Genomic DNA, 26,970 nt, shown 5'->3' on the forward strand with positions numbered 1-26,970 from the left:
TACTATGGCCAGTTGTAAACCTAAATCATAGCCCAGTCCTCTTAAGCACTGTATTGTCTTTCCTCCAGTGCTATGAGGAACTGTGAATGAGGCTGAGAGATGAGGCTAAGAGGAGAGGTGTTGGCTGGGTCAATGCCAATTTTGTGGAACTAAACAAAATTGTTCCATTCTAACAGTTTTTGAAAGCATTTTGAACATGGCCTTGGGCCTTTCATGGTTCTGAGGATTTCCTACAACTCCTCTTAATTGAGTCTTTCCAGGCTGAGCTGCAGGATTTAAGAAATTCAACAACCAAAAAGTCCTCAGAATTTCCCTCCTTTTCCTTTTAGCTGAGTGAGAATGTGTCCCCCAGCTTGCTGCTTTTAACCACTGAAAAACAATCTGGAAATCTGAGTCAAGACCTGGGTCAAACCTGCCATTTTTTATTGTACCTTGCACAGTGAGGGCCGAATTCAGCCTGGCCTCCACTCACCAAGTCATGTACTCTGGCACAAGGCTGTACTGTCCAGAGGAAGAGATGCCATGCTCTAATTCACATCCTAAACCATGCTGTGGGTGGCTCATGGGCTAGGGGCAGCATTGGATGGATATAACATTGTTTCAGATATCCCCTGCTTTAGATTTTGATTATGATTTGTGATCATTCTATTTCTGGATAATATCTCTAATCTCTATTTTGGAGAGAGGAATCCAAATTCTGGAAGTCATTCTCAAGGGAAAGAAGGGCTGATATTGGTACCTAGAACTGGGTTTCCACATGTTCATGGGAGGGTTTTCTTCTTGTCATCTTCTGGCTTGTCTCCCACACACCCCTAGTCCCATCCACAGAAGGCAATCTGAGCAGCTTTGGGAATGGTGGGGAAAGAAACTGGAACTTGATTTAGTAAAACAACTGAGTGAAGATACAAACTAAGGAAAACCAATGTTATTCCTGAGAAAGCCTGGCTTGTCTTAGAGGTTTTTTTTGTTGTTGTTGTTGTTTTTATTTTTATTATTTTTTTATTTATTTATTTTTTTGAGACAGATCCTTGCTCTGTAGCCCAGGCTGGAGTGTAGTGGCGCAATCTTGGCTCACTGCAACCTCCGCCTCCTTCGTTCAAGCAATTTTCCTGCCTCAACCTCCCAAGTAGCTGGGACTACAGGCATATATCACCATCACTGGCTAATTTGCGTATTTTTCATAGAGGCAGGGTGTCACCATGTTGACCAGGCTGGTCTCAAACTCCTGACCTCGGCTGATGTGTTCACCTCAGCCTCCCAAAGTGCTGGGATTATAGGCGTGAGCCACTGCACCTGGCTGTCTTTGATTTCTTTCTAAGGAAGGTGAAAATCCTCTATCCAACCCACAAGACACTATGGGCACAGCTAAAGTGTTACGCAGTATTTTGTTTCTAGGTACTGTTAAAATGCCTTTCCAACATGCAGCCATGATTTTAATTGTGTATGTGTGTTCATCCTGAAGTATATACATTTTGGAATATATGTGGAATGGAATTCGGATTTTAAGGAGAAAGACAGACTGTGAATTTCAAGATGGCCTTCCATCTGCCCCAGGTGTTCATTTGATACCTAGAGATACTTACGCATGGCAGTACCTAGGGAGTACCTAGGCAGTAAAGTGTAGGAGGTAAAAATGATCAGTCTGGAGGGACAGATCTGGGTGGGTTCAAATCTCATCTCTGCCACTCACTAGCTGTGTCTCCTTAAACAAATTCATTAAACACTCTAAGCCTCATTTTCCTCAACAAAGATGGTAAAAGCTTCTTCATAACTTCATTGTGACGTTCAGTGAGCTGATGCATGTATAATAGAATGCTTAGCATAGAGCCAAGAACATAACACCCAGAAATGCCAGCTCTTCTTCTCAGGAATCGAGATGCAAACCTCAATTCTGGTTGGAAACATGTTGAACATCCAAGACAGTTTTTGTACTCTTTTGTTGGGGACTCCCTGTTTCCTCAGTGTGAATCCCCTCAGAATTTGTTCACTGTCCCCCAAATCTCATCTGTGTGGCTGCTCCAACCAAGGAGAACCGCTGGTTGCCATGGCATGCATTTATCCGGTGAACATGCTTAATGATCTCGTTCTCCAGGTCCCTGGAGTACAATGTAAGACTAGTGAGCTTGTTAACAAGGGTGCAAAGCTGGTAAGAATGGGCTGTCCGATGTGTTTGCTTTAGTTACAAAGTTGTGTGGCAAAATGGAATTGCTGAAAACTCAGGACACTCCTAGAGAATGCTCATGGCAGCAGATTTTCCATTCTCACATGCAATTGCTTCCACCACCAGGGTATAACAAAACCTTCCAGCGACTTCTTTTTATGTAAGGAGATAGTAGAATGTAGTCAGTTGGGCGGAGGTTGGGCTGAGAGAGCTGTGGGTTGGATGCTGCTAGCTGAGAGACTGGGCAAATTATTGGACCTCCATACACCTCAGTTTTCTCCTCTGTAAAATGGAAATATTAATAGCATCTATCTCACTTGTGTTTTGAGGATTAATTGAGATAATGAATATAAAGCGCCTGGCACATAGTAAGCAATCAATAAGAACGCTTTATCATCAGCACCATCTTCATAATTACTACCTAGCTCTTGGTATTACTGGGTGTAGAATATAAGCTTTGCAAAGCAATCAGCCTTCTGCCCAACATTGGTATGCTATTAATGGTGGGTATTAGAATGTTTCTGCTGTGAATATCAACTACAGAAGCAAATTATTCTTTTTGAAGCTCTCCAAGGGCTTGCCTCATTCTGTAAGGCCTCTGGTTTGCCCTCTATAGCTTGCCCTCACCCTGTGAAAGGATGATTTCCTGCAGCAGACACCATTGGTGGCCACCCCCACTGCGAGTCCCCCTTCTCCCTTGTGAACAGAACACAAATTTTGCTTAGGCAGCCACATGCCTAGCCCCAGGGTAAAAAGCCCGATTAATGCAAGCCATTTATGGCAGTCTCATTTGGCTTTACCTTAGTTGGTCTAGGTGAGGGCATGTGAATGCATTCTGGCCAATGAGACATAAGGGAAAGTGTCATAATAAAAGGAGAGAGGAGCATGAGGTGAGCCTCATCTTGGTCCCTGCCCTCTTCCTCCCTGCTTTAGCTACTGTCATGGGATGCTTGGAGCTGCAAGCTGCTATTTTGGGACCATGAGGGAGATACAAGCATGAGGACAAAAGCCAACACTGTTAAGATGGCAGAGCAGAAAAATAGGAAGAGTCCAGATTCTTAATGACATTGCTAAGCTGCCAAATCAACTTGGAGGCTGCTGCTCTCCAGACTTCTTTCTTAGTATACAATAACTGTTCTTATGATTTGGGCTACTGTTAATCTGGTTTTCTGCTAATTAATCAGTATACTCCTTTTCTGTTTGCCAAGCCAGGAAAATGACTGCTATTCAAATTCTGCTGAGATATAAAGACATTCTGTTCTTATTTTCCTCCTCTACATTTGGGTAGTCAAGTGTCTTTAAATAAATTCCACCCTCACTATTAAAGTGAAACTGTTGTTGAAAAGGTCATCAATGACCTCTTGATTGACAAGTCCAATAGCTCCATCTGATTTTGCATTCTGCTGAACCTCTGTTCCATTAAACAGCTTGACCATGTTCTCATTGCTAAAGTGAATCCTTCCCTCAGTGGGCCTCACTGCTCTTTCTTTCTACTGCTCTGGCCCTCTCCTCTGTGATCCCTTCTTTCTGCCTCCTTACCTACCTACGAACCCTGACATTCTGCCCTTTGCCTTCTCTTGTCTCACTCAGCACTTTCCTGGCATGCTGCTTTCACTTCTAAGACTTTGGTTACCACCTGTCAGTGCTAGCAATGGTCCCATTCATATCTCCTAGGCAGATCTTTTTGCAGCACCAGATGTGAGCAGAACATGCCCAACTGGATGTCCTCATAGGACCGTCAACATTGCATTTCCTAAACTGAACTGTGTCCCTTTACAAATTACTTCTCTATAACACACTTTGCCACTCATACTAGCCCACAGCTAAAAACCCCAGAGTCATCCTAAGCAATTCCTTCTCTTCCAATATCCAATTAATCACCAAGTATAAAAATTTCTCTATTCTCAGGAGTCTATTGCAGCTTCCCCATGTTCACTGCAACAGCCTCCATTTATCATTTCTATAGTGCATAAGGTTTCACCGGCCTCCAATCTCTCCCCTCTCCAATCATCTGCATTGCTGGTAGAGTGGGTTTTCTAAAAGCAAATTGAATCATCTCACTGGCTTTAAAAATGTCCAAGAGGGTATGTGTGTATGTGAGGGGGGTATGATGTGGAGACTGTATTAGCCATCATGCCCTCCAAATAAAGTCCACATTTCATAACATGGCATAGAAGGCCCTCTAGTCTCTCTGAGTACACACTGATTTTTGCATTTCGTCTCCTACGACCTCCCCTCACTGTTTCTGTATCCTGAGCTCAAGCTCCTGTGAATTCTTCTTTCCTTCCACCATTTCCTCTAATTAGATGGTGGACATCAATTCTCAGCACTCTGAACTCCTGGCATCATTCAGTTCTCAAGTCAAACTGCACTTCTTCCCAAAAGCATTACTTGACCCAAGGACCACACCTGAGTTTCTCAACCTCAGCACTACTGGCCTCCAGAGTTGGATAATTCTTTTTGTGGGAGGCTGACCTGTGCCTTGTAGGTGTCTAGCAGCATCTCTGGCTTCTGCTTACTAGATGCCAGTAGCAACTCCGCCAACCCGTGTGACAATCAAAAATGTCTTCAGACACTGTAAATGTCACCTGTGGAAAGTAACTGCCCCCAGTAGAGAACTATGAAACTAGACCTGGTCTCCTTCTTATCATCCATAGCTTCCTGGTCTTCCTTGATCACCACACTTATGGCACATTTTTATTTTATTTTTTGAGACAGAGTCACACTCTGTCACCAGGCTGGAGTGCAGTGGTGTGACCTTGGCTCACTGCAACATCTACCTGCCAGGTTCAAGCAATTCTCCTGCCTCAGCCTCCTGAGTAGCTGGGATTACGGGCACCCACCACCGTGCCTCGCTAATTTTTGTATTTTTAGTAGAGGCAGGGTTTCACCATGTTGGCTAGGCTGGTATTAAGCTCCCGACCTCAAGCGATCTGTCCACCTTGGCCTCCCAAAGAGCTGGGATTATATGCGTGAGCCACCACGCCCAGCTCATGACACATTTTTGAAGTGACTTGTCTGATTGTCTCATCTGCTTCCAAAGGCTGTTATCTAGGAGGGCAACTCCTAGGGCATGGCACCCAGTAGGCATGCAGTCTAACCTCATGGAAGAGTGGGCTCTGTGATGGGAGCATCTTCATCTGTCATCATCATTATAGCTTTAGTAACCAGCGTGGTGCTGGCACACAATAGATGCTCAGTAAGTATGTGTTGAATGAAGGAATGATTGAATGCTCCCATTCGATCATTTCTTTCTCTCTAACCGAAGTATCCTAGTCGGGGTTTTGAGCCTTGTCTTCTCTTCCCTCATAATATTATTACACACGGCCCTGTTCCCTAGTACTCAGTACACTGGATAACAATGACAATCAAGACAACGTGTGAAATCATGTTCGTGGGAAAAATGATGCTCTATTTTGAGGCCTCTTTCTAAAAACAGAAAAACCAAGTCCAGTGCTGTGCCCAGCAACCTCATGGTCTAACTTGTCCCTCTACTGCCACGCCTGCTGTGCCCCTGGCAGCTCTCAGCCACACCCATCACACACACACTAGCCCTAAGTGGAGGAATCACTCAGGGCTGCTGATATTTGAAAGCTCACTTCCACTCCAAAGCATCATTGTGCCTCGCTCCTCGCTGACTGTAACCCCAGCCCCCTGCACTGCATTCTGCCAGCGGGTGATTACACGGAGCTCACTCACCAGCCTCTCCTGGGCATGGGAACAGTCCTCTCTGCAGCGTGCTCTCCACCTGATGACCTGAAATGAAGAGGCCAGTGAGGGCTCCACAGCAGAAGGGAGTCGCGATACATTTCAGGCAAACAAACTTTAAAAAACGGTTGGTAGAAAGGAAATCTGCCGGCTAGGGAGAAGAGTCTGGTACTCAGAGTAGAGGTGGGTAGCTCTTCATGCACAGTAGATGGTGAATATGCATCCTTTATATGCATCCTCTAATCACAAAGCCTGTGGAGAAAAGATGCTGTAGTTATTATTTATATTTGGCATCCAATCTTCCGCATAAATAACAGGACCGAGGTCTGGTGTTTGGTTTTAGGTCAGCTTCGTTTAAACAGCCTGGCCAGGTGCAGACACACACTCTGGACCTTTGAACTCTGTGTGTTGTAATCCAGATGTTTGGTCAAGGTGATGAACTCGGGTCACTGACGGTGAGAGAGTGTGCGCTGCTCTCTTCTAGCATCTTCCACAGGGAGCCCTGGACAGTAGGCCTGGCCCCAAGCCCACTTTCTTCGCCAGAGTCAAGAAACAGTAGCAGCTGCAGTTGTTGCTAGGGATGAGGGATAATCCACTTGGGAGTTGAGATAGCCGGGAGGGGGAGGTGGGTAGCAGGAAGGAGGTCATGAAATTGACCGTGCTTAGCTGCTGCCCACGTTTGGATTACTCGGAGACAGTCTGCAATGGGGAAAATATTAGGCTTTTAACGACAGCCCTGACAAACACGATCCGTATGACCAAATCAATCTCAAATGCAACTGCTATCATTTATTAAAGGAGGATTTCCCAAGTGGCACGGTTCTCCTAGAGTTTTCCTAGTCCCATACTTTGCCTCAAACACGTACGCAGAGCGAGGGGTCTGAACTTTCTGAGTTTCATGCAAAGCACATATGTTGTTTGGGTTTTGTTTTGTTTGTTTTTATTTTTGCAAAATATGTTATATAAGAAAGAAGCATATATCAATAAAATGGTAAATACCAACCCGCCAAAACGATGTTACATATTTCTAATGAAAGGAAACAACCACCTTCGGTTTATCCACAAAAAAAAAACTTAAAAAGATGAAGAGGGGCCATTTTCATTCACAGATTGTGGAATCCTACTGTTTACTGCTCCCCAAATGAGTATTTTTGAGGCATGACTTCAATGGGAATTCTCAAAAGGAAGCAGCTCCTGGCATAGCGAAGAGAACACTGACGTTGGCAGCCAGACGGCTTGGATTCCGGGCTTGACTGCTGACCCCTGCTTCCTGGCTTCCAGCCCCAGCACTCCACTCAAAGTGTTCTTGTCAAGGGTACCAGTGACCTTCTAATTGCTAAATCCAAAGGGCATTTTTCAGCCCTCTTCTGACCTGACCTCTCTTCAGCCAGATGACATAATTGCCAATTCTGTCCTCCTTGACGTTCTCTTACCCTGTGGCTTCAATGACACCATCCCATCCTGGCTATCCTCTAGCTTTCTCCATCACTCCTTCTAAGACCCTCTCCTAGGCTGCTCTCTTTTTCCTCAACAGCTATGGGGTAGCAACTGTGGACTGAAGGCTTTGTGCTTAGGCTTTGTATGCATCTTTGTATCAACAATTCATAGCATTCCTGGACTTATTGGTTTCATTCTAAAGATAAGAAAACATCAGTGATGGCTCATGCCTGTAATCCCAGCACTTTGGGAGGCCGAAGCGGGCGGATCACTTGAGGTCAGGAGTTCCAGACCAGCCTGGCCAACATGGTGACACCCCATCTCTACTAAAAATACAAAAATTAGCTGGGCATGGTGGCACATGCCTGTAATCACAGCTACTTGGGAGGCTGAGGCCCAAGAATCATTTGAACCAGGGAGGCAGAGGTTGCAGTGAGCCGAGATCATATCACTGCACTCCAGCCTGGGTGACAGAGCAAGACTCCATCTCAGAAAAAAATAAATCAAATTTTAAAAAAAGATAGGAAAACTAAGGCTCTGAGTGATTAAGGGATCCTCACCCAAGGTCGCATAGCTAATGAGTAGCAGGAATGGCAATCCTAACCTAGGTCTGTTTGAATCCAGAGTCAAGTTCTCAGCTATTAAACTCTAATGTCGCCTTCTCAAGTAGCCCCTCCCTTAAATAGAGGTGTTCTCCAGAGTTCTGTGTTTGGCTCCTTTTTCTCCTCTCTGCCCCTGTCTCAGCTGGGGCTTCTTCTCAGCCTTTCCTGTAGTTAACTCCTCTATGATATCTTCAGCCAAAATCTGTCTTCTGATGCTGATTTCCAACTGTTTTCATGCTATCTCCATTTGCATGTGACACAGCCTCCTTGTAGAGGTGGGGTGGTGTACTCCCCAACTGCCATTTCATTCCTGATGGTTGGCTAAAGCCAGTGATTATTTTAGGAGTGGGCTCATGACCCAATTCTGCCAGTAAGACATGAAGGGGAAGATTGCTGGGGACGTCTGGGAAAGGTTTTTCTCCCTCCTAAGAAGACACATGAAAAAATGGTCCCTCTTCTTCCTTTCAATGCTGCACCTTGTAATATTGGAGTGGTGACAACTGTCTGCAGCCATGAGGAGAACCAATGCCAGGTCGAAGCTAGTAAGAAAAGGATGGAATCTGTGTGCTTACGAACAAGTTGATTGTACCTCATCTGGGACTGGAGCTTTCAACTATGTTGAATATTAATAATACATTTCCTCACGGTTTGTATGGGTTTGTTGTTGCTGTGGTGGTTGCTACTTGCAGCCACAAGCATCCCAAATAACACACTGAATTCATCACATCTATAACTTAGGTCAATATTTCCTCCTCTAAACAGCCTCTCCTCCTGTGACTCTATCTCTGTGAATAGCACCACGATCCACTCCGTCACCCAAGTCAGAAACCTGGGTATTATCCTTGACTCCTCCCTCTGCCTTATCCAGAGTGTCCAATCATGAATTAAGTCCAGCAGCTTTTACTGTTGGAAATCTCTTCATTTTTTTCCAGAAACCCTCTCCATGTCTTTTTCAGTTATTTGTTATTTTTACTGGTCTTCTCTTCCCTTTCTCACTCTGACCCAAGCTACTGCTATCTGCATTGTTCCTAAAGACATTTTAAAAATTCAATGTAAATTCTATAAATTTCCCAATTATAGTCTGTGAATAGGCCATCACTGTCTTCAAGATAAAATCTAACCATCATCAGTGAATAGCCCACTGTTGTCTTCAAGATAAAATCCAACCAATCAGCATGGTTCGTAAGGTGCTTCAAGGCAGAGCTTACCACTCTGGATGCTCACATCCACCAATCCACGTGCACTCCACGTTCCAGCACACTGGTTGCCTTGCAGTCCACAAGGCTCTTCTCCTTAGTGTCACCACATGTGCTGTTCCCTGACCTTGGATGCCCTTCCTGACTTGTTTCCCTGAACCATACTGGTTGGCCAGTATGCTCCCACGCACTTTGATTTGTGTCTCTCATAACATAACAGGTAGGAATTTCAGGCATGCCAGAAATGTCTTTCCTTATTGTTCTCTCTCTCTCTGTCTCTCTCTCCTTGATTTTTATTTTGAACCCATATCCTGACTCAATTTCAGTGCTAAGGGGGGTGTCTATCTGGTCTCAGGGCATGTGTTAATCACAGGTTGCCATAGAGATATCCCTAGATTCCCCTTCATGGCTCCTTCAAGTCCAGGAGCCGTCTTGGCAATGCCCAACCCAGGCTAGAGATCCTGGAAGCTCTGCACAGTGGCCTCTACATAGACACAACCACTGCCACTCCTGATCTGGGGTCCGGCCACCTTCCCAGAGCCCCATTTGTAGGCAGGCTCCCCCTCCTCTCTGGCCCACAGCCCCCTCTACCTTATGAACTCTTCATCTTCTCTCCTCCCCCAGTGCCTGGAGGAAGAACTCCCCTGACCTTCGTCCTTCCAAACATTTGTCTATCCCACACCTCCTCTCAGTTCTCCTACCAGGGACTTCGGGAGTTTAGAATTATGGATCAGGGAACATGAGAGGAAGAGATTGATGGGCCGTTTTTGCATCTCCTCTGCCACGTTTCCTAAGACGGGGAGCATCAACAGTCTGCTTGAGAAAGGGGAAAACACTGGCAGACAAAAGAACATAGGGTGACAGTGACCAGTCACCCAGCCACCTCCCTGTTCCCATCACCTGCTCATGTGCCTCCTTCTTCCAGACTGTGAGGCCTGCAGTGTCCGTGATCCTTATATTGTCAGCACGTGGTATCTGGCTCATAGTCGGTACTTCATAAATATCTGTCAAGACTAAAAATAAAAGTAAAAAGAGAATGGACTTGGAGTCAGGAGACCTGAATGCATGCCGCCAACTGTCTTCCTAGTTGTGTGAACTTGGGCAAGATACCCTACCTCTCTTCTCTTGGCGATAGCAGCAGGGAGGAGAGGCTCTCAAGCGGTGAGGGATATGGCACCCTTCAAAGCTCTGCAATTGGTACTTCCCCTCTTCCCAGCTTTCTCAGATTCTGGCTCCAATTTACCATCTTCCTGTCATGCTTCAAGTGACCCAAAACTTTTATATCAGGTGCCTCTCTCCCTTGCAAAGCCATTTTGTGTATAAATAGATTTTTGCCCTTCCTCCTCCAGGTAGGCCCCTTTCCTTCCTTCAGTTAACAACTTTCAGGATTCTTGAGTTCCAGGGATTCGGTTTGTGATGAAGTACAAAGAACTGGAAATTCTGGTTCTGCCACACCCTGGCTGTGGGGTTGGACCAGTGTCTAAGTCTTACTTTCCGCATCTGGAAGATACAAATGATCATAACTGACTGACTAATTCCTTCAGCGCCTGGACTCTGGAGCCCAAGCTGCCTCGCTTCAAGTCTAGCCCAGTCACTTTCCAGATGTGCGACTCAGGGTAAGTGACTTAACTTTACTGCTTCTTAACTTCCTAATTTATAAAAGGGGCACTGTAATGTAATCTACCTCATATGCTTATTGTTAATATTCATTGAGTTATTAGTTCATTAGTTAACACCTAAAGTGCTTAGCACCTTGTCTGAGTAAGCACTCCATATATGTTGGTTATTATTATCTCATAGGCAGCCTCTCTCCTGTTTTTGTTTTTTGGCAGGGTCTCACTCTGTTGCCCAGGTTGGAGTGCAGTAGCATGATCTCAGCTCACTGCATCCTTGACCTCCCTGGCTCAAGCAATCCTCCCACCACAGCCTCCTGAGTAGCTGATTACAAGCATGCACCACCATGCCCAGCTAATTCTTGTATCTTCTGTAGAGACAGGGTTTTGTCATGTTGGCCAGGCTGGTCTTGAACTCCTGAGCTCAAGCCATCCACCCACCTCGGCATTCCAAAGTGCTGGAATTACAGGTGTGAACCTCTGCACCCAGCCAGGGCAGCCTCTCTTTAGCTACCCACAAACTCATGATGTGTGGATAAGTTTGCTGGGTGTGCTGTAACAAATAACTCAAACTGTGCAACTTAAACAACAGAGATTTATTTCCTCGCAGTTCAGGACCTAGAAGTCCAAGATCAAGGTGTCAGCAGGTTTGATTTCTCCTGAGGCCTCTCTCCTTGGGTTGCAGAAGGCCACCTTCTTGCTGTGTCTTTACGTGGTCTTTCCTCTGTGTGTGCATTTGTCTTCATTTTTCTATGTAGAGTGTCTAAATTTCCTCTTCTTATAGGGATACCAGTCAGACTGGGTTCACCCAAATGGCATTATTTTAACTTAATCACCTCTTTAAAGACTCTATCTTTAATACAGTCACACTCTGAGGTAGCCAGGATTAGGGCTTCAACATATTGATTTGGGAGTGGGGATGGGGACACAGTTCAGCTCATAACAATGTGTACATAGACCCTAACATTATTAGATGTTCCTGTGGGTAAGTCTCTTTTTTAACCTTACTCTTAATGAATGTCAGGATATTTAAGTTCTAGGGATTCCATTTGTGGCATGATAGAATCTGCAATCAGAAAAGCAGGTTTTGAAGTCCAGGTACAAAACCTGGAGAGTTGCAGGAATGAACTTGGATGAACTACATACCCTGCCAGTGTCAGTGGTAATTCACACAGAGGCAGCTGTGAGAAGCAACAATGTATGTGAAGGCCCTCTGTGATCTCTCTGCCCCTGGAAGGTTTTTGCCTCTGAACTAAGACAGTACTAGATGGACGGTCTTAACTCTTCATTCCATCTTCAACATTCTATGACTCTGACTCTAAGGGTGGAAATTCAAGTATCAAGGACAAGCTGCCAGTAGCCAAGCACAATGGTGTGTGCCTGTAGTCCCAGATACTAAGGAGGCCAAGACAGGAGGATCTCTTGAGCTCAGGAGTTCGAGACCAGCCTGAGAAAAATAGACCCCTGTCTCAAATATAAAATAATAATTAAAAAAAGAACAAGCTGCTGGGGAAGCAATTTCTGGGCCCAGGGCTTTAATACACATTGCAGAAATGGCTAGGCACAGTGACTTATGCCTATAGTCCCAGCTCTTTGGGAGACTGAGGCAGGTGAATTGCTTGAACCCAGGAGTTCGAGACCATCCTGGGCAACAGGGTGAAATCTCGTCTCTACAAGAAATACAAAAAGTAGCTGGGCATGGTGGTATATGCCTGTAGTCCCAGCTACTTGGGAGGCTGAGGTGGGAGGATCACTTGTGCCCAGGAAGTCAAGGCTGCAGTGAGCTGATATCACACCCCTGCACTCCGGCCCTGGGAACAGAGTGAGACCCTGTCTCAAAAAACAAACAACAATAATCACAATAACAACAAAAAACATGGCTGGGCGCAGTGGCTCATGCCTGTATTCCCAGCACTTTGGGAGGCCGAAGTGGGCAGATCACCTGAGGTTGGGAGTTCGAGACTAGCCTGAGAAACATGGAGAAAGCCTGTCTCTACTAAAATACAAAATTAGCCAGGCGTGGTGGCACACACCTGTAATCCCAGCTACTTGGGAGGCTGAGGCAGGAGTATTGCTTGAACCCAGGAGGCAGAGGTTGCAGTGAGCCGAGATCACACCATTGCACTCTAGCCTGGGCAACAAAGAGCAAAACTCCATCTCAAAAAAAAAAAAAAAAATACGGAAAAAATGAAGGAAATCATACCATCATAGAGAACCACTCACCTGAATATTCACAAGGCCCAAACTGGAACAGGCCCCTGAGGACGGGCCGGGCGTGGCAGGAAACAGCAAGGGGCCCAAGTTCCTAGAGCTGAGCTGGGGGTGAAGAAGCCAGGGGTGGATGAAGTTAGCAGGTCTTGAAGGCCAGGGTCAAGATTCTGGATTTTCATCTAAATGTCATGAAAGTCATTCGAGGATTTTGTGCAGGTGAGTCATCAGCATCTTAAAAGGATCTCTTGACGTGGTTTTGAGAGAAGATTTTAAAGAATCATGGTAATCAGAAGGCCGATGGCCAAATATTTCTTGCTCTCTACCTCCTGGGCACATGCTGGCTTCCTGTTTATGCTTCCTGTTGTGCAGCGTGGCCATGAGACTCTGACCAATGAGTTGTGAGCACAGGTCACTGGGTCACTTCCAGGCCAGGCAGCTGGTTGCCAGAATGCGTGCCTCCAGAGCCCCTTTACAGCCACCGATGATGTTCAAGGTGGATGCAGCTCAGAAAGCCTGGGTCTTTGTTTGTGCTGCTATCACAAAATACCCAAGACTGCTGGGTAGTTTATAAAGAAGAGAAATTTATTGTCTCACAGTTCTGGAGGCAGGGAAGTCCAAGATCAAGGTGCTAGCATTTACTGAGGGCTGCTCTCTGCTCCCAAGGTGGCACCTTGAACACTGTATCCTCCAGAGGGGAGGAACGCTGTGTCCTCACATGGCAGAATGCAGTAGGGCAAAGAGGATGAACTCCCTCTGCCATGCCCTTTTATAGCAGCATTAATCCATTCATGAGAATAGAGCCCTCATGACCTAAACACCTCTGCAAAGGCCTTACTTCCCAACACTGTTGCATTGGGAATTAAATTTCCAACACATGAATTGTGGGGGACACATTCAGGCCATCACAGCCTAGGTCCAAAGAGTGAGGAGAGACAGGGTGGAAGTGTTGACCTGCAGACAAGTGGCTTTAGCAAGAAATCCCTTTAATCACTTTGTTGGGATAAATCACGAAGATTTGGGAGGGCTACCATAGCATAACCATGCATATCCTGACAGTACAGGGTGCAAGAAGAGAAGACTAGAAGTCCTCCACTTTTCAGTTAGGAGGCTGAGAAGTAATTCTATGTTGGACTGGAGTGACAGCAATAGAGATAATGGGAAGTGGTCAGATTCAGGATATATACTGAAGGCCAAGTGCAAAGGCTGGACTGATGTAGGGTATAAGAAAAAGAGAGAAGTCAAGGATAACTCTAAGGATTATGGCCTGAGTAACTGGATAAATTACTGAAAAGAAGAATACTCTGGAAAGGACAGGATTATTCACAGTGCCAGGCAGACAGCAAAGCTACACGATGCTAGGTCTTATGGTTATTACTTTAAGAGGGGAAGGAATATGGAATGTAGATACTTAGGGAACTTTTCAATCCAGAGTTATTGAGATGTAACTTATATACAGTAAAATTTACTTACCTTTTTTCAGAGACAGGTTCTTGTTCTGTCTCTCAGGTTGGAGTGCAGTGGCATGATCATAGCTCACTGCAGCCTCGAATTTCTAGGCTCAAGCAATCTTCCTGCCTCAGCCTCCTAACTAGCAAAATTTACTCTTTTTGGTGTACAGGTCTGAGTTTTGACAAAGGCATTCTATCTTGTAAGTACCTCCATAGTCAAGATGTAGATAACTTCCACCCGCTGCATTCTTTTTTGCTGCCATTCCTTTGTAGTCAAATGCTCCCTCCACCCCAGTCCTTGGCAACCACTGATCTGTTCTCTATCCCTCTAGTTTTGCCTTTTCCAGAAAGTTACGTAAATGGAACCACACAGCATGTGACCTTTTGAGACTGTGATCTTTCACTTAGGATAATGTATTTGAGATTCATCCACATTACATAGATCAGTAGTGTGTTCCTTTTAATTGATGAGTAGTATTCCATGATATGGATGTGCCACAATTTGTTTATCATATCGCCAGTTAAAGGGCATTTGGGTTGTTTCCAAGTTTTGGTGATTATGAATAAAGCTGCTATAAATATCTGAACACAGGTTTTTATGTGAACATATGTCTTCATTTCTTTTGGTAAATCCCTGGGAGTGGGATTGCTGGCTCATATGGTGAGTGTATGTTTAACTTTGTAAGAAAATGCCAAACTGTTTTTCCAGAGGAACTCTACCATATTGCACTCCCACTGGCAATGTGTGAGGGTCACTCCACATCGTCTCCAGCACTCGGGATTGTCAGGTGTTTTTTTTTTTTTTTTTTTGCCATTCTGATGTGCAGTGGTGTCTCTTTGTGGTTTTAATTTGCATTTCCCTAATAAATAATGATGTTGAGCATCTTTCCATGTACCTATTGTGCATTCGTGTGTCTTTTGGTGGAATGTCCACTCACATCTCTTGTTCATGTTTTCATTAGGTGGCTTGTCTTCTTATTGAACAGTAAAAGTTCTTCATATATTCTGGATGTAAGTCCTTTATCAGATATGCGCCTTGCAAATATTTTCTCTGTCTTTGATTTGTCCTTTCATATTATTAACAGTGTCTTTCAGAGGTAAGTTTTTAACTTTGATGATGTAGAAGCTATCAACTTCTTCTTTTATGGATCATGCTTTTCGTTTCACATCTAGGAAACCTTTGCCTACCCAAGGCCACAAAGATTTTCTCCTATATTTTCTTCTGGAAGTTTTATAGGTTTAGGTTTCACATGTTGGTCTATGATACAGTTTGAGTTAATTTTTGTCAAGGGTGTGACGTATAAGCCAGGACAATTTTGACTTGTGATGTTTCTACTGTGGAAGAGGCAGATCAATGAAACTTCACATCTCTGATAAGCACGTGCACAGATGACACTGTAAAATGTCACCAGGTTGCAAAATCTGGTGAAGGTTCAACACAGATGGTCAGGGAAGTTCCATCTCGCTCTGACTCCAGGGGAGCTTCTTTAGAAGTTAATCTTATCTTCAGCATTAGTCTCCAGATGTCCCCAGTGATACCAGCACAAGCCTCAGGCTTTAAGTGAAATGAGCTGGGTTCTCCCCAGTTCCTAAGACCCTCCAGCTCCAGGTAGGTAGTTGCTCCAAGCAACAGTTTTCTCTTTTGAGCCACTGAAGGAATATTATGTGCAAAATAGGGCATTAATTCCTAGCGATTAGGATTGACATTTTAACCTTTCTGGCTTCACTCCTTCTTGGGTGGCTTTTTCAGTCATTCCTCGTGATACTGTTTTCTCCTTCCTCTTCCCCTCAATCACACATAACTCAGAAAGCTTCATTAAGATCATTTAGGTCTCAGTGCCCTTAAAACTTCAAGGATAAAATCAGCGAGGGGAGAGAATTGAGAAATCAACACCGAATTGCCAACTGGTGATTTGGCCAATTGAGGACATTTTAGGAAAGGCAACTGCCACATACTATTGCCATCATTCCATTAAAGAAGGGATGCTTAAATTACCTAAACCTCTGAAAAAGAAAAAAGTGAAAGAACATCATCTAAGAATAAAAAACAGTCTTTCCCAAGAATCAACCATTGGTAATTTATCTGGTCATAGGAAAGTACTCATACGTTTACCCCTTATTTTTCTCATTTCACTGAGGATTGTTGAAAATGTCACCCCAGATCAGGGTGTGGGACTCAGAACATAAGAAGGTGTATCATGGGTGGGGCAGGGGTAAGCACTGAGGTGTTTGGAGCAAACCTTTTTTCTCTCACTTGTTTATAATACGTTCATTGGCGAATCCTAAGGTTCAAAGTCCTAGGCTTAGTGAGTATTCAGGTTTCCCTCTGGGGAGTAGCACTTGCAAATTTAAAGGCAGGAGGAAGCCTGAGTTGATAACTTTCCAGCCCTTCCCATTGGCAAGCCTCAGTGGCTTTCACTTCTTTCTTGAGCTGCCCTTCATGGTCTGAATCTGGGCCATTTTAAAGGTCCTTCCACTACCTCCACTCCTTTAAGGAGTCTGCTTCTCTAGCATTTAATTCTTTACGGCAGACACTATGACAGTCCCAGGTAGACATATTCTTGTAAACTCATCAGTGGCTTCCATCGCATTCAGGATAAAGACCTCACTCCCAACTCACTCCATACACTGCCATATGGATCTATCCAGCACCTGCCTCTCCAGCCTCATTTCTCCTCTCTGGCGGGACTCTGGCCACAGCTGCTTGCCTTTAGCTCCTCCAAAGCGCCAGACATCTGACTGCTTTTGCCTTTTTTTCTTGTGGGCAACAACTTTTTCAGGGGAGTTCCCGGCTCCACCAGCTACATCAACACCCTCCCTCTCTTAGTACCCTCTCACCTCTCATCTCGTATTTTGTCTTTGTAGCAATTGTCACAATTGTAATTACTTGTATAATGTCTGGCTCCTCAACTAGGTGGTAAATTCCAAAAGATTAGGAACGAAGTCTATTTTGTTTATCTGATCTTCCAGTCCCTGGCATGAGCATGATAGCTAGTTGCTACTCAATATATTGTTACATGAAAGATTTTTTGTCAACAAATGTACACTAGTCAGTGTTCTAGGCACTTGATATATACTGGGTGGGATGGTGGGGGGAACGCAACAGAAAAATAAAATCCCTGCCATCATGAAGCATATATTCTACTGGGGCAAGGATCTGCTTAAACAAGATAGCTGAACTGTGGGGTATGTTAGAGAAAAAGTCTCCTCATTATAAGAGCCAAAGTTAGGGTATGCTAGGGAGAGAAAAGTAGAGCAGGACACAGGGACATGGGACATCAGGTTTGGGTTAGTGTATGAAATTTTTAGATTGGGCCGGGTGCAGTGCCTCACGCCAATAATCCCAGCAATTTGGGAAGCTGAGGATGGAGGATCGCTTGAGCCCAGGAGCTCCAGACCAGCCCGGGCAACATGGTGAAACCCTCTCTCAACTTAAAAAAAAAAAAAAAAAAAATACAAAAATTAGCTGGGTGTGGTATTACGTGCCTGTAGTCTCAGCTACCCAGGAGGCTGAGGTGGAAGATCGTCTGAGTTCGGGAGGTTGAGGCTATAGTGAGCCGCGCCGTGATTATGCCACTGCACTCCAGCCTGGGTAACAAAGCAAGACTGTCTCAAAAAAAAAAAAAAAAAAGAAAGAAAAGGAAAAGAAACAAAACACATGTAGATGTAGATTGCGTGACCAAGGAAAATCTCAGTGAGGAAGTGACCTTTGCGTAAAGACCTGAAGGAATTGAGGCAGCTGACAATGAATGTGGGTATCTGCGCAAAGAGCATTCCAAGCCAAGGGAGCAGTAAGTGCAAAGGCTCTGAGGCCCTGAAGGTAGGGAACTGTTTTAGAAACAGCCAGGAAGCCCGTGTGAGTGAAGCTAATGCGGGGAAGGAAGTCAAATGTAGACTTCGAATGTGTCTTATGTATCTGTGGAAACATTTATACTGGACGTTTCTTGGCTAGTGCTTCTAACCAGCATCTACACTAAAACCATGGGGTTCAAACAATTTTTTTTTTCTCTTTGAAACAGAGTCTCACTCTGTTGCCCAGGCGGGAGTGCAGTGGCATGATCTCATCTCACTACAACCTCCGCCTCCTGTGCTCAAGTGATCTTCCCACGTCAGCCTCCCGAGTAGCTGGGACTACAGGAGTGCACCACCATGCACAGCTAATTTTTGTATTTTTAGTAGAGACAGGGCTTCACCATGTTGGCCAGGCTGGTCTCAAACTCTTGACCTCAAGTGAAACATTTGCCTCTGCCTCCCAATCAAATAATTTTTAAAGCAGTAGAACCCTTTTGTCAAACGAAATATGAAATGGAGGTTCAAGGGAGGAAACAGAGGAGCAGGACTGGCTGGCAACTCTCACTGTTACTCTCACCCCACACTGGTCCAAGATGACATCTTACAGGAAGATTAGTTTCCCATCCAGCTCAGCCTCCAAACTCCACTCCAGAATCACAGTATGCTCTGCCTAGAGCCACAGCACTCTGGAGCACACTGTACCAGAAGTAATCCCATTTGGCTCATACAACTACAAGGAGACTTTGCCTCCAACATCTGAATGAAATTAAAGCCTCTAAAGTTACAATCACAGAGTGATCCTTGGGTCTGATAAGTTCCTAGAGATTAGTTCTCTACTCTGAAATTGTTTTCTTAAACACATTTTTTTGGTTTTTTGGTTTTTTTTTTTTTTTTTGAAACGGAGTCCTGCTCTGTCGCCCAGGCTGGAGTGCAATGGTGCAATCTTGGCTCACTGCAACCTCCGTCTCCCTGGTTCCAGCAATTCTCCTGCCTCAGCCTACCGAGTAGCTGGGATTACAGGCGCCCACCACCACGCCCAGCTAATTTTTTTTTTATTTTTAGTAGAGACAGGGTTTCACCATGTTGGCCAGGTTGGTCTCGAACTCCTGACCTCAGGTGATCCACCCGCCTCGGCCTCCCAAAGTGCTGGGATTACAGGTGTGAGCCACCATGCCTGGCCCTTCTTAAACCCATTTTAAAAAACTTTTTCTTTTTTGAAAATATAACACAAGACAAAGATACAAAAAGACATACTAAAACAGTCAATCTCCTATGGATAAATTACAGCGTATTTGCAATGGAATTCTACACACTTAAGCAAACAAAAATGAACTATTGATGTAGGCAACAACGTGGATGAATATCACAAATATGCTGAGCGAAAGGTGCCAGCCAGACACAAGAGTACAGACCATATGACCCCTGAATATGACCTTAAAGAACAGGCAAAACTAATCTTTGGTGACAGAAGACGGAATTGTGGTTACCTAAGTGAGGGATGAGTCATTGGGAGGATAAAATGTTTTATTGTTCTAATGGTGGAAAGTGGGGTGTAGATGTATGCACTAAGCTGCAGTGTGAAAATCTGTGTGTTTTATTCTATGTATAGAATAATAACAAAGTCTCCTTTCCACTACTATGGCTCCCAGCTACCTCCCCGGAGGCCACTCTTCCAGTGAGGGTTTCTTAGTGCCCCGCTTCTTTCACGACCTTCATGCCAGGGGCAGAGTCCTGGGGGCATGCCAGGCAGACACCAGAGGCCAAGGCTGCTCCATGGCGCAGCTGCACTGGGCCATGGCTTGTGTACATACCCTTTGGCTTTCTACGGCCCTTTTACCCCTAGAACCCTATCCCTCTCTCCTCCTCTTCTTTCTTTCATCCCTCCCCTAAGGAGGCAGCTGTGGCATTGAGGCCTTGAGAGGTTGCTGACCCTTGTTAAACAGTGTTGCTTCTCCTGGCCCTCCTGGGTGCGCCTGCCTGGAGAGGACACTGCGTGCCGATCAAACTTATTGTTGACACATTCATTCTTTTATTCTCTCCCTTCTGATCCCTGGACTGATCTCTAGGAATTTCTGCTCCCTGGGTGCTCAGTCTCAGTGAGCTTCCCTGGTCGCAAGCCCTGATATGCTTCCCTTCCATGGGGCAGTCCTGATAACAACCTATTTTGTATTTGCATATATAAACCTGGCTGAGGGTCTGTCTTATCTCCAACCCCCCCACCCCCGGGCCACAACTCCCCGGGCCACAACTCCTAGTCCCTCCCCTAACCTGGGGCATCAGCACGGCCGTGTCTGTGTCCTTTATCTTATCATCTGGGGTCCTCCTCCTACCAGATCTCCCGGCCTGAGGACAGAGGGTCCAGAGTCACTTTCAAGTCAATTTGGCAAGCGTTTTTGGAGCAGGCCAGAAAGTGAAGGGCACTACCCTGTTCCTCGACTTCAAAAATCGAATGCGGGGGAAATGGTGCACAATTCAGGCCCAGTTATAATAGCTCCTAATACCCAATATCTTGTTTTGGTCCATCGTGAATACCAGGCATCCATCAGCGAACCTTCCATGCAAGATTTCTCTGAATTCTCAAAACAACCCTGGGAGGATAAGCCCCATTTTGGAGATGAAGGAGCTGAGGCACGAGGTTTTAATGCGGGCATGTGGTCGCCAGAATTTGAATAGCAACTTCCCTAAGGAAACGCCCTATTTAGACTCTAGGGGAGAGGAGGATCCCAGGAGGAGTCCGCCAGCAGGAGCTCAGAGTCTGGCCTGGGGGCATTTAGTTATGCCACACCCTTTCTGCACTGTTCCCTCCCGCGTCAGGGGACTGACAAGGAGGGGGGCTTCGGGCCAGCGTGTCGGCCGGAGGCAGGGACTTCAGAAGAGGCAAATACAAAGCTCCGCATGGCAGAAGAAGGGCGCGGGGGAACGCGGTCCAAAGGAGGACCTTGTCGGCCCCCAGGGCACTGCAAGCCTCGAGGCGCTGTGAGCGGTGAGGCTGTCGCAAGCTCCCGCGGCGCGCGCAAACTGCGTGGAACTACTTCCCCGGGGCGGCTTCGGGGCCGCCCCGAAGTCCCGATCCCGGCAACAGCCTCACGGGGCCCGAAGCCAGTTGCCGGCTCCCGGGCGCGGCCACGTGCGCCCCGCCGGGCTTGCACGCTCCGCCGCGCCGGGCCGCGGGGCCACCGGCAGGCACGCGCGCCCCCAGCGCGCACACACTCCCGGGCACGCACACCGACGGCCCAGCCCACGTCCGCCACGCCCCGCCTTCCCCCGCGCCCCGCCTCCGCCCTCGCGGCGCCGGCCGCCGCCCTCCCATTGGCCGCACGGCGCGTGACGCGCGGCGCCCGGCCCCGCCCCTCGTCAGTCACTCGGCGGAGGCGGCGCTGGCGGGGACTAGTCTCGGCCGGAGACTGACGGCGGCGGCGGCGGCGGCGGCGGCGGCCGGAGCTCGAGCCCCAGCGGCTGAGGGCGGGCGGGCGCGGGGGAGGGAGGGGGGCCGGTCCGCGACGACTCCCCGGACGGCGTTTCTCCTCCGAGCGGCGCCGGTTTCGGCTTGGGGGGGCGGGGGTACAGCCCATCCATGACCATGGGCGACAAGAAGAGCCCGACCAGGTACCTGCTCCGAGCGGAGGGGGCGGAAGGGGAGGGAGAGCTGGGGGCGGGCGGGGGCCGGCGACGACTAGGCCCCGGAGCCACCCGGGGCGGGGGGAGGCGCTGCTAAGATGGAGATCCGGGGGCGGGGGGAGGCGGCGGGCGGTGGCGGCGGCGGCGGCGGCGGCGGGAGGCGGTGTCGCTCCCGCTCGGGGCCGGCGGCCGTGCGCGCCGCAGCCATGGCGGCTCCTCCTCAGCCGCCCTCCGCCGCCGCCGCCGCCGCCACTCCTCCCAGACAAAGGGAGATTTAACCAGGTGGGGAGGGAGGGAGGGAGGGCGCGAGCTTGGGAGTGGAGAGGGAAGGAGCCGGCCCACTCCCCGTCGCCGGCCTCGGGCTGCCCCTGCGCGCCCCCTCCAGATCCGGCCCGCGGCTCCCCTCCCGGCCCCCCCAGCCCCACGCTCAAGTCCACAAGTCCGCCCGCTTCCTGCGCCCGCCGCGGCCCTTCCCGGGGCGCCGCCGCCACCGCCTGGTGTGCGAGGCTATCCGGCCCGGGCCCGGGGCTTGCAGGGTGCCAGTGGGGGCGCCCGGTTCCCTTCCTCGCTCCCTCTTCCAGTCCCCGGAAAGGGTGGGTGGGTGGTCGCCCGAGCGAAGTTTCCAGCACTGGATTCCTGCGAAATTACGACGGCTCACTCGCGCCTGTGTTTTGCTGTCTCTCCCCCGTTTTCCTGCTCCCTACCTCTTCCCTCCCTTTTCCCCCACTCTCCACTCCTCCGAAGGCCAAAAAGACAAGCGAAACCTGCCGCAGACGAAGGATTTTGGGACTGTAGCGTCTGCACCTTCAGAAACAGTGCTGAAGCCTTTAAATGCAGCATCTGCGATGTGAGGAAAGGCACCTCCACCAGGTACTTGAAGATCTGTGTTACCTTTTGTTAAAGGACTTTTTTTTTTTTTTTTTAAGTGAGAGAGGGTAGTGAGCCTTACTTTCTGCCCTTTTTCCAACTTGTTGATTACGGCTTTTTTTGCATTTGCGGGTGGGTTGTGTGTGTTTTTGGGTTGAGTGTATTAAGTGTTGGGTGAAAAGCCTTGTGTTCACTAAATGATTTATGGGAGGGAATTTTTCCAGGTTTTCATCTTATTTCAAACAGACACTGGATTTATTTGACACTTGTGTCTATTGGCTTATTGGTATTGGCTGGGGAAGAGAGGAAGCAGTACTGTCGCTATGGATTGTAGGACATAGACCTTTTATATTTTTGCCATGTGTAGAATGGTTTTAATTTGCCTGTCCCGAGTTATTTTTCTCTTGTCTGAGAAATTTAGTGGGGGTAGTAAGGCTGGCTGTGCTTTTCCATGTCTGTTACTTTCTTGCACTTGAAAATAAATGTCGGTATTTGATAAAGTAAGTGCATTTTGTGGGAGGCTGAGCTGTCAGTTTTTTTTTTTTTCTTTGACTAGCTTATGTGGGGTGGTGATGGGGGACGATTTTGTAAAATGGTGAAATGAGCAGTGACTGTGGAAGTTTGTGTTTAAAGCTCTATTATGATGAAAAGAATGTTGAAAGAATTCCTTTTCATTTTGATGAAGGTCGTAAACCATGTGATTAAAATGAGTTGAACTACTTTAGATTTAACATTCATAAATACTTGGATAAAATGTCAAGACTGATGTTGTAGTCTTTCAGTCATCTTTTAATTTGTGTCTGGAATTTGTTTCATTGGCGTTAGAGTTTGAAGTTAAACTGTTCTTGGTGTCATTTAATGAACAGGCATTGGGTGTGTGTGTGAGACAGAATGAGTTTTTGGTGGATTCTTTAGAACATTACAGTTGATTGCCAAAAGTCTCATTTTTCAGGTACTTATTTTTGAATTGGTGACATTCCAGTATGACTGTGTAGTAGTACTTCACAGTTGCAACTGGATATTATTTTTTGATTAGATGAATATGTCATGTTAAGGTTTCATTGGTTTATTTATACTTGGGATTAAATAGGATTATTGGGCAACCTAAAATAATCTAACTCTGAGATTAATTGGCCTAATTATTGTTTCTGTGAATTGCACTCTTTGAATGATGAGACCTTTGAATAAAAATAATCAAAAACTAAAAATACTACCCCATACCTTGTTTTAAGTAAATTTTTGTCGGCGTTTTGTATTATCATGGAATATGTCTAAAGTAAAAAAACACGCATCAGTAGTTTCATAGATTTTGTTTTGCTGTCTAAAATAGGGAATTCCATCAAATGGCATGAAAGTTTTTAGAAATGTATTTGTTATTTAAAGCGGTAGTGATTGTATATTATTTTTGAGTAATGTTTTTTACGTGTAGAATCCCTCAGAGGCCAAACCTCTTTATTGTGGTTTTGCTTTGAGTGTTACCGTAGATGGTGTTCAAGTAAATGATTAGGAAACTCCTAAGAACTTGAGAACATTACTGGTGAAGAGAAACGTAAACCAAATTCAAAAGTTTATGTCTGATTTATTGCTGGGAATGATTATCTCATAATGAAGTGCATTTCAGTTTTTAACACGTATTTTTAAAAACCTTACTCATCAATTTTTCGGAAGCACATGGAAGGTGTCGACTTTTAAAAACGGTATGTATATATGTTTAAAGTTTTTTCAGAGCCACAGATGACAGTTGAAACTTAGTTAAAAATACTGAATTATTCACAATGAAAATATTTTAGAGTCTATTCAGGAACAGGGAAAGGCATCTACTTTAAGGGTCTTCGAGTAATTTTATGATGTCATTTAATAGGATTTGAATCCAGATTTAACAGGTGTGAGGGCAGAAAACTGTGTCCATTCATGACACTCTTAGCTGGCCACAGTTTCATTTTGGTTATTGTCAATATTTTGGTGTTTTAGATCTATTCAGAAGTCATCATTGGTTGGAATGCAAATAACGTTTTGGTTTTCCTACATTATGAACAGGTTTTATGTGGAGAAGTGAGTTTGACAGGTTTTCATCCTATCTTGTCTTGTGTGTTAACTGTTGGTTAATCCCTTTGTGATACTGGTTACTGCCATGTTTTTTTCTTGGCCCTCTTGTATTTTTTTTGTACCTCAAAGCTTTGAATATGAACTTGACTTTTTCTATCTTTTGTAGTTTTAATCAGACTTGGTATTGATTGATGGCAGTAGAAAACTTGTGTTTGGGATGCTGGGTAATAGGCAAATGTTTGTGATTTTTAGAATAATTTGTTTCGTGGCACAGAAATTGTGTTTTATTGCTCTGAGCTGGTGTTACTTATTTTAACAATTCCAGCTAGTTGGCTAGCCGGTGGTTATTTTGCAGTTTTTGATCATTCTCGTCGCTGTCACCATCATCTACCAGTCAACCAAGGAAACCACCTGTGACTTAGTGGTAGGCCAGTATGATAGAGAAGTATATTTGCCCTTTGAGGGTGGAATTGATATTGCTGATGTGATTGGGAAAATACTGCCATTCGTCTAAAGAACACTTACTAAATTCCTAGGATATGAAAGATACTGCTGAAGGGATTGGAGAGAGGAGAGGGGAATGTTAAAATGTTGATAAGCCATGTATGGGAATGATCATAATTCCAATTATAAAGGCTGTACGGAAGCAGGGGTCTGGCTTAGGGAATCAGTTAGAAGGATTCCTTCTTCTCCATTTCTTTTGGACAAGGAGAATCACAAAATCACCTGTCACCTTTTCACTATTACCATGTACGTCAGATTTGTTTAGTTCTGCAGGTGGAATTGTTAAGGTGATTGAGAATGAGGTCTTTTTTTTCTTTTTGGAGCAGCAATAGAGCAGAATGAAAGGTGAGATGGTCTTAAGGAATCTGTTAAGGGAAGAAGGTGGCCTAGGCTGTGTGGAGGTTCAGGGGCAGCAGGAGAGATCTATATTTTAGATGTATTATCAATATGTGTTGGGTGTCTTTGGTTCTTTAATAAACTTGTTTTTCTAACTAGGCTGTCCACTCTTTATGCCTTTTCTGGTTATATACATATCCTTTTGTTTGGAGTCAGGGCCTTTGTCACCCAAGCTAGAGTGCAGTGGCATAATCATGGCTCACTGCAGCCTCAACCTCCGTGGCTCAAGCGATTCTTCCACCTGAACCTCCTGAGTAGCTGGGACTATGGGTGTGCACCACCACATCTGGCGAAGTTTTGTAATTTTTATAGAGACAAGGTTTCGCCCTGTTGCCCAGACTGGTCTTGAACTCCTGGCCTCAAGTGATCCTCCTGCCTTGCAGGAGTGAGTGATAATTTACTTATAACACCGATTTTAAGTGTGCAAATCAGTGATTTCTAGTCATTTTAAGGAGTTGTGCAGCCATCACCGCAACCCAGTTTTAGAACATTTCTATCATGTCAAATGGTTTCCTTATATCCATTCTGTAAGTCTAACACAACAGAATGGAGAAGTCATGGGCAACAGGTTGCTTCACTACCATGCTGATGTACCCTGAGCCTTTCAAGGTAGAAAATAAAAGAGTGCATGTTGGAATGTGTGTGTAAGGTGGCAAGTGGCTGGGGGAGAAACACTATCCCTTTCTTAAGTGATAAAGTAGTATTTCCCATCCTGCTTTGCCAGTCTCAAGAAAGAGGATACCAGCTTTTGAAAGTGGGAGAAAAAAACTGTAAATGCATGAATGTACCCAACTGTGTGTGTGTGTTTTTTTTTTTCTTTGTATTTTCCACCTTCCTACACTTCCAGCTGATGTTTTTTTGTTGTGGTGGTGGTTTTTTTTTTTTTTTTTTTTTTTTTAAATGAAGAGACAGGGTTTTGCTATGTTGCTCAGGTTGGTCTTGAATTCCTGGCCTCAAGGGATCCTCCTCCCTTGACCTCCCAAAGTGCTGGGATTTGCCCAGCCCCTAACTGTTGTTTTGTTAAGTTGCATTCCTCAAGATTGGGCAGAGTAGCTTCCTAGACTTGGTGATTTGATTTTATTTTTGTGGTCTTGTTATTTCTCTGCATTCAATGTTACCTTAATTGTAAAATAAAAATTACCAAGACATTGCTGAATATAGTTGTTGATTAGTATTCCCTTGATAGTAGTCCTGCATTTTTACTTTCAGCTACTGCTTAATCATATTCATTTGCAAAATTGGAAAATTTTTACTTTGGCTAATTACCGTAGGTTTAGAACTTTCTGGTCTTCAACTCCAGAAATGTATCACTGTGTTGAGATCATGTTTTATTTCATCCCTGTTTATTTGAATACTGCTCCTCTGAAAAGT

At 45.6% G+C, this 26,970-nt stretch overlaps 1 protein-coding gene and 1 long non-coding RNA gene across 2 annotated transcripts in view; one reads left to right on the forward strand and one right to left on the reverse strand.

The window, feature by feature from the left end:
• Nucleotides 1-5,555: 5,555 nt before the first annotated feature.
• Nucleotides 5,556-10,508, reverse strand: LOC115832036. The gene is made up of 3 exons (XR_004027509.1): nt 10,220-10,508; nt 10,005-10,117; nt 5,556-6,121 (listed from the first exon to the last, which is right to left on the reverse strand). It is a non-coding gene; the product is annotated as an uncharacterized LOC115832036 (long non-coding RNA).
• An 11,013-nt stretch (nt 10,509-21,521) lies between these two features.
• The window catches only part of RYBP (RING1 and YY1 binding protein), a 72,779-nt gene continuing 67,330 nt past the window's right edge, over nt 21,522-26,970 (forward strand). Inside the window, exons 1-2 of the mRNA XM_030801713.1 lie at nt 21,522-21,774; nt 22,531-22,656. Of these exons, the coding sequence (XP_030657573.1) occupies nt 21,743-21,774; nt 22,531-22,656 (158 nt within the window). The 5' untranslated portion in view covers nt 21,522-21,742. The remainder of the gene's footprint in view (nt 21,775-22,530; nt 22,657-26,970) is intronic.

This window comes from Nomascus leucogenys, chromosome 21, assembly GCF_006542625.1.
Source record: "Nomascus leucogenys isolate Asia chromosome 21, Asia_NLE_v1, whole genome shotgun sequence".
NCBI classification, from domain to species: domain Eukaryota; kingdom Metazoa; phylum Chordata; class Mammalia; order Primates; family Hylobatidae; genus Nomascus; species Nomascus leucogenys.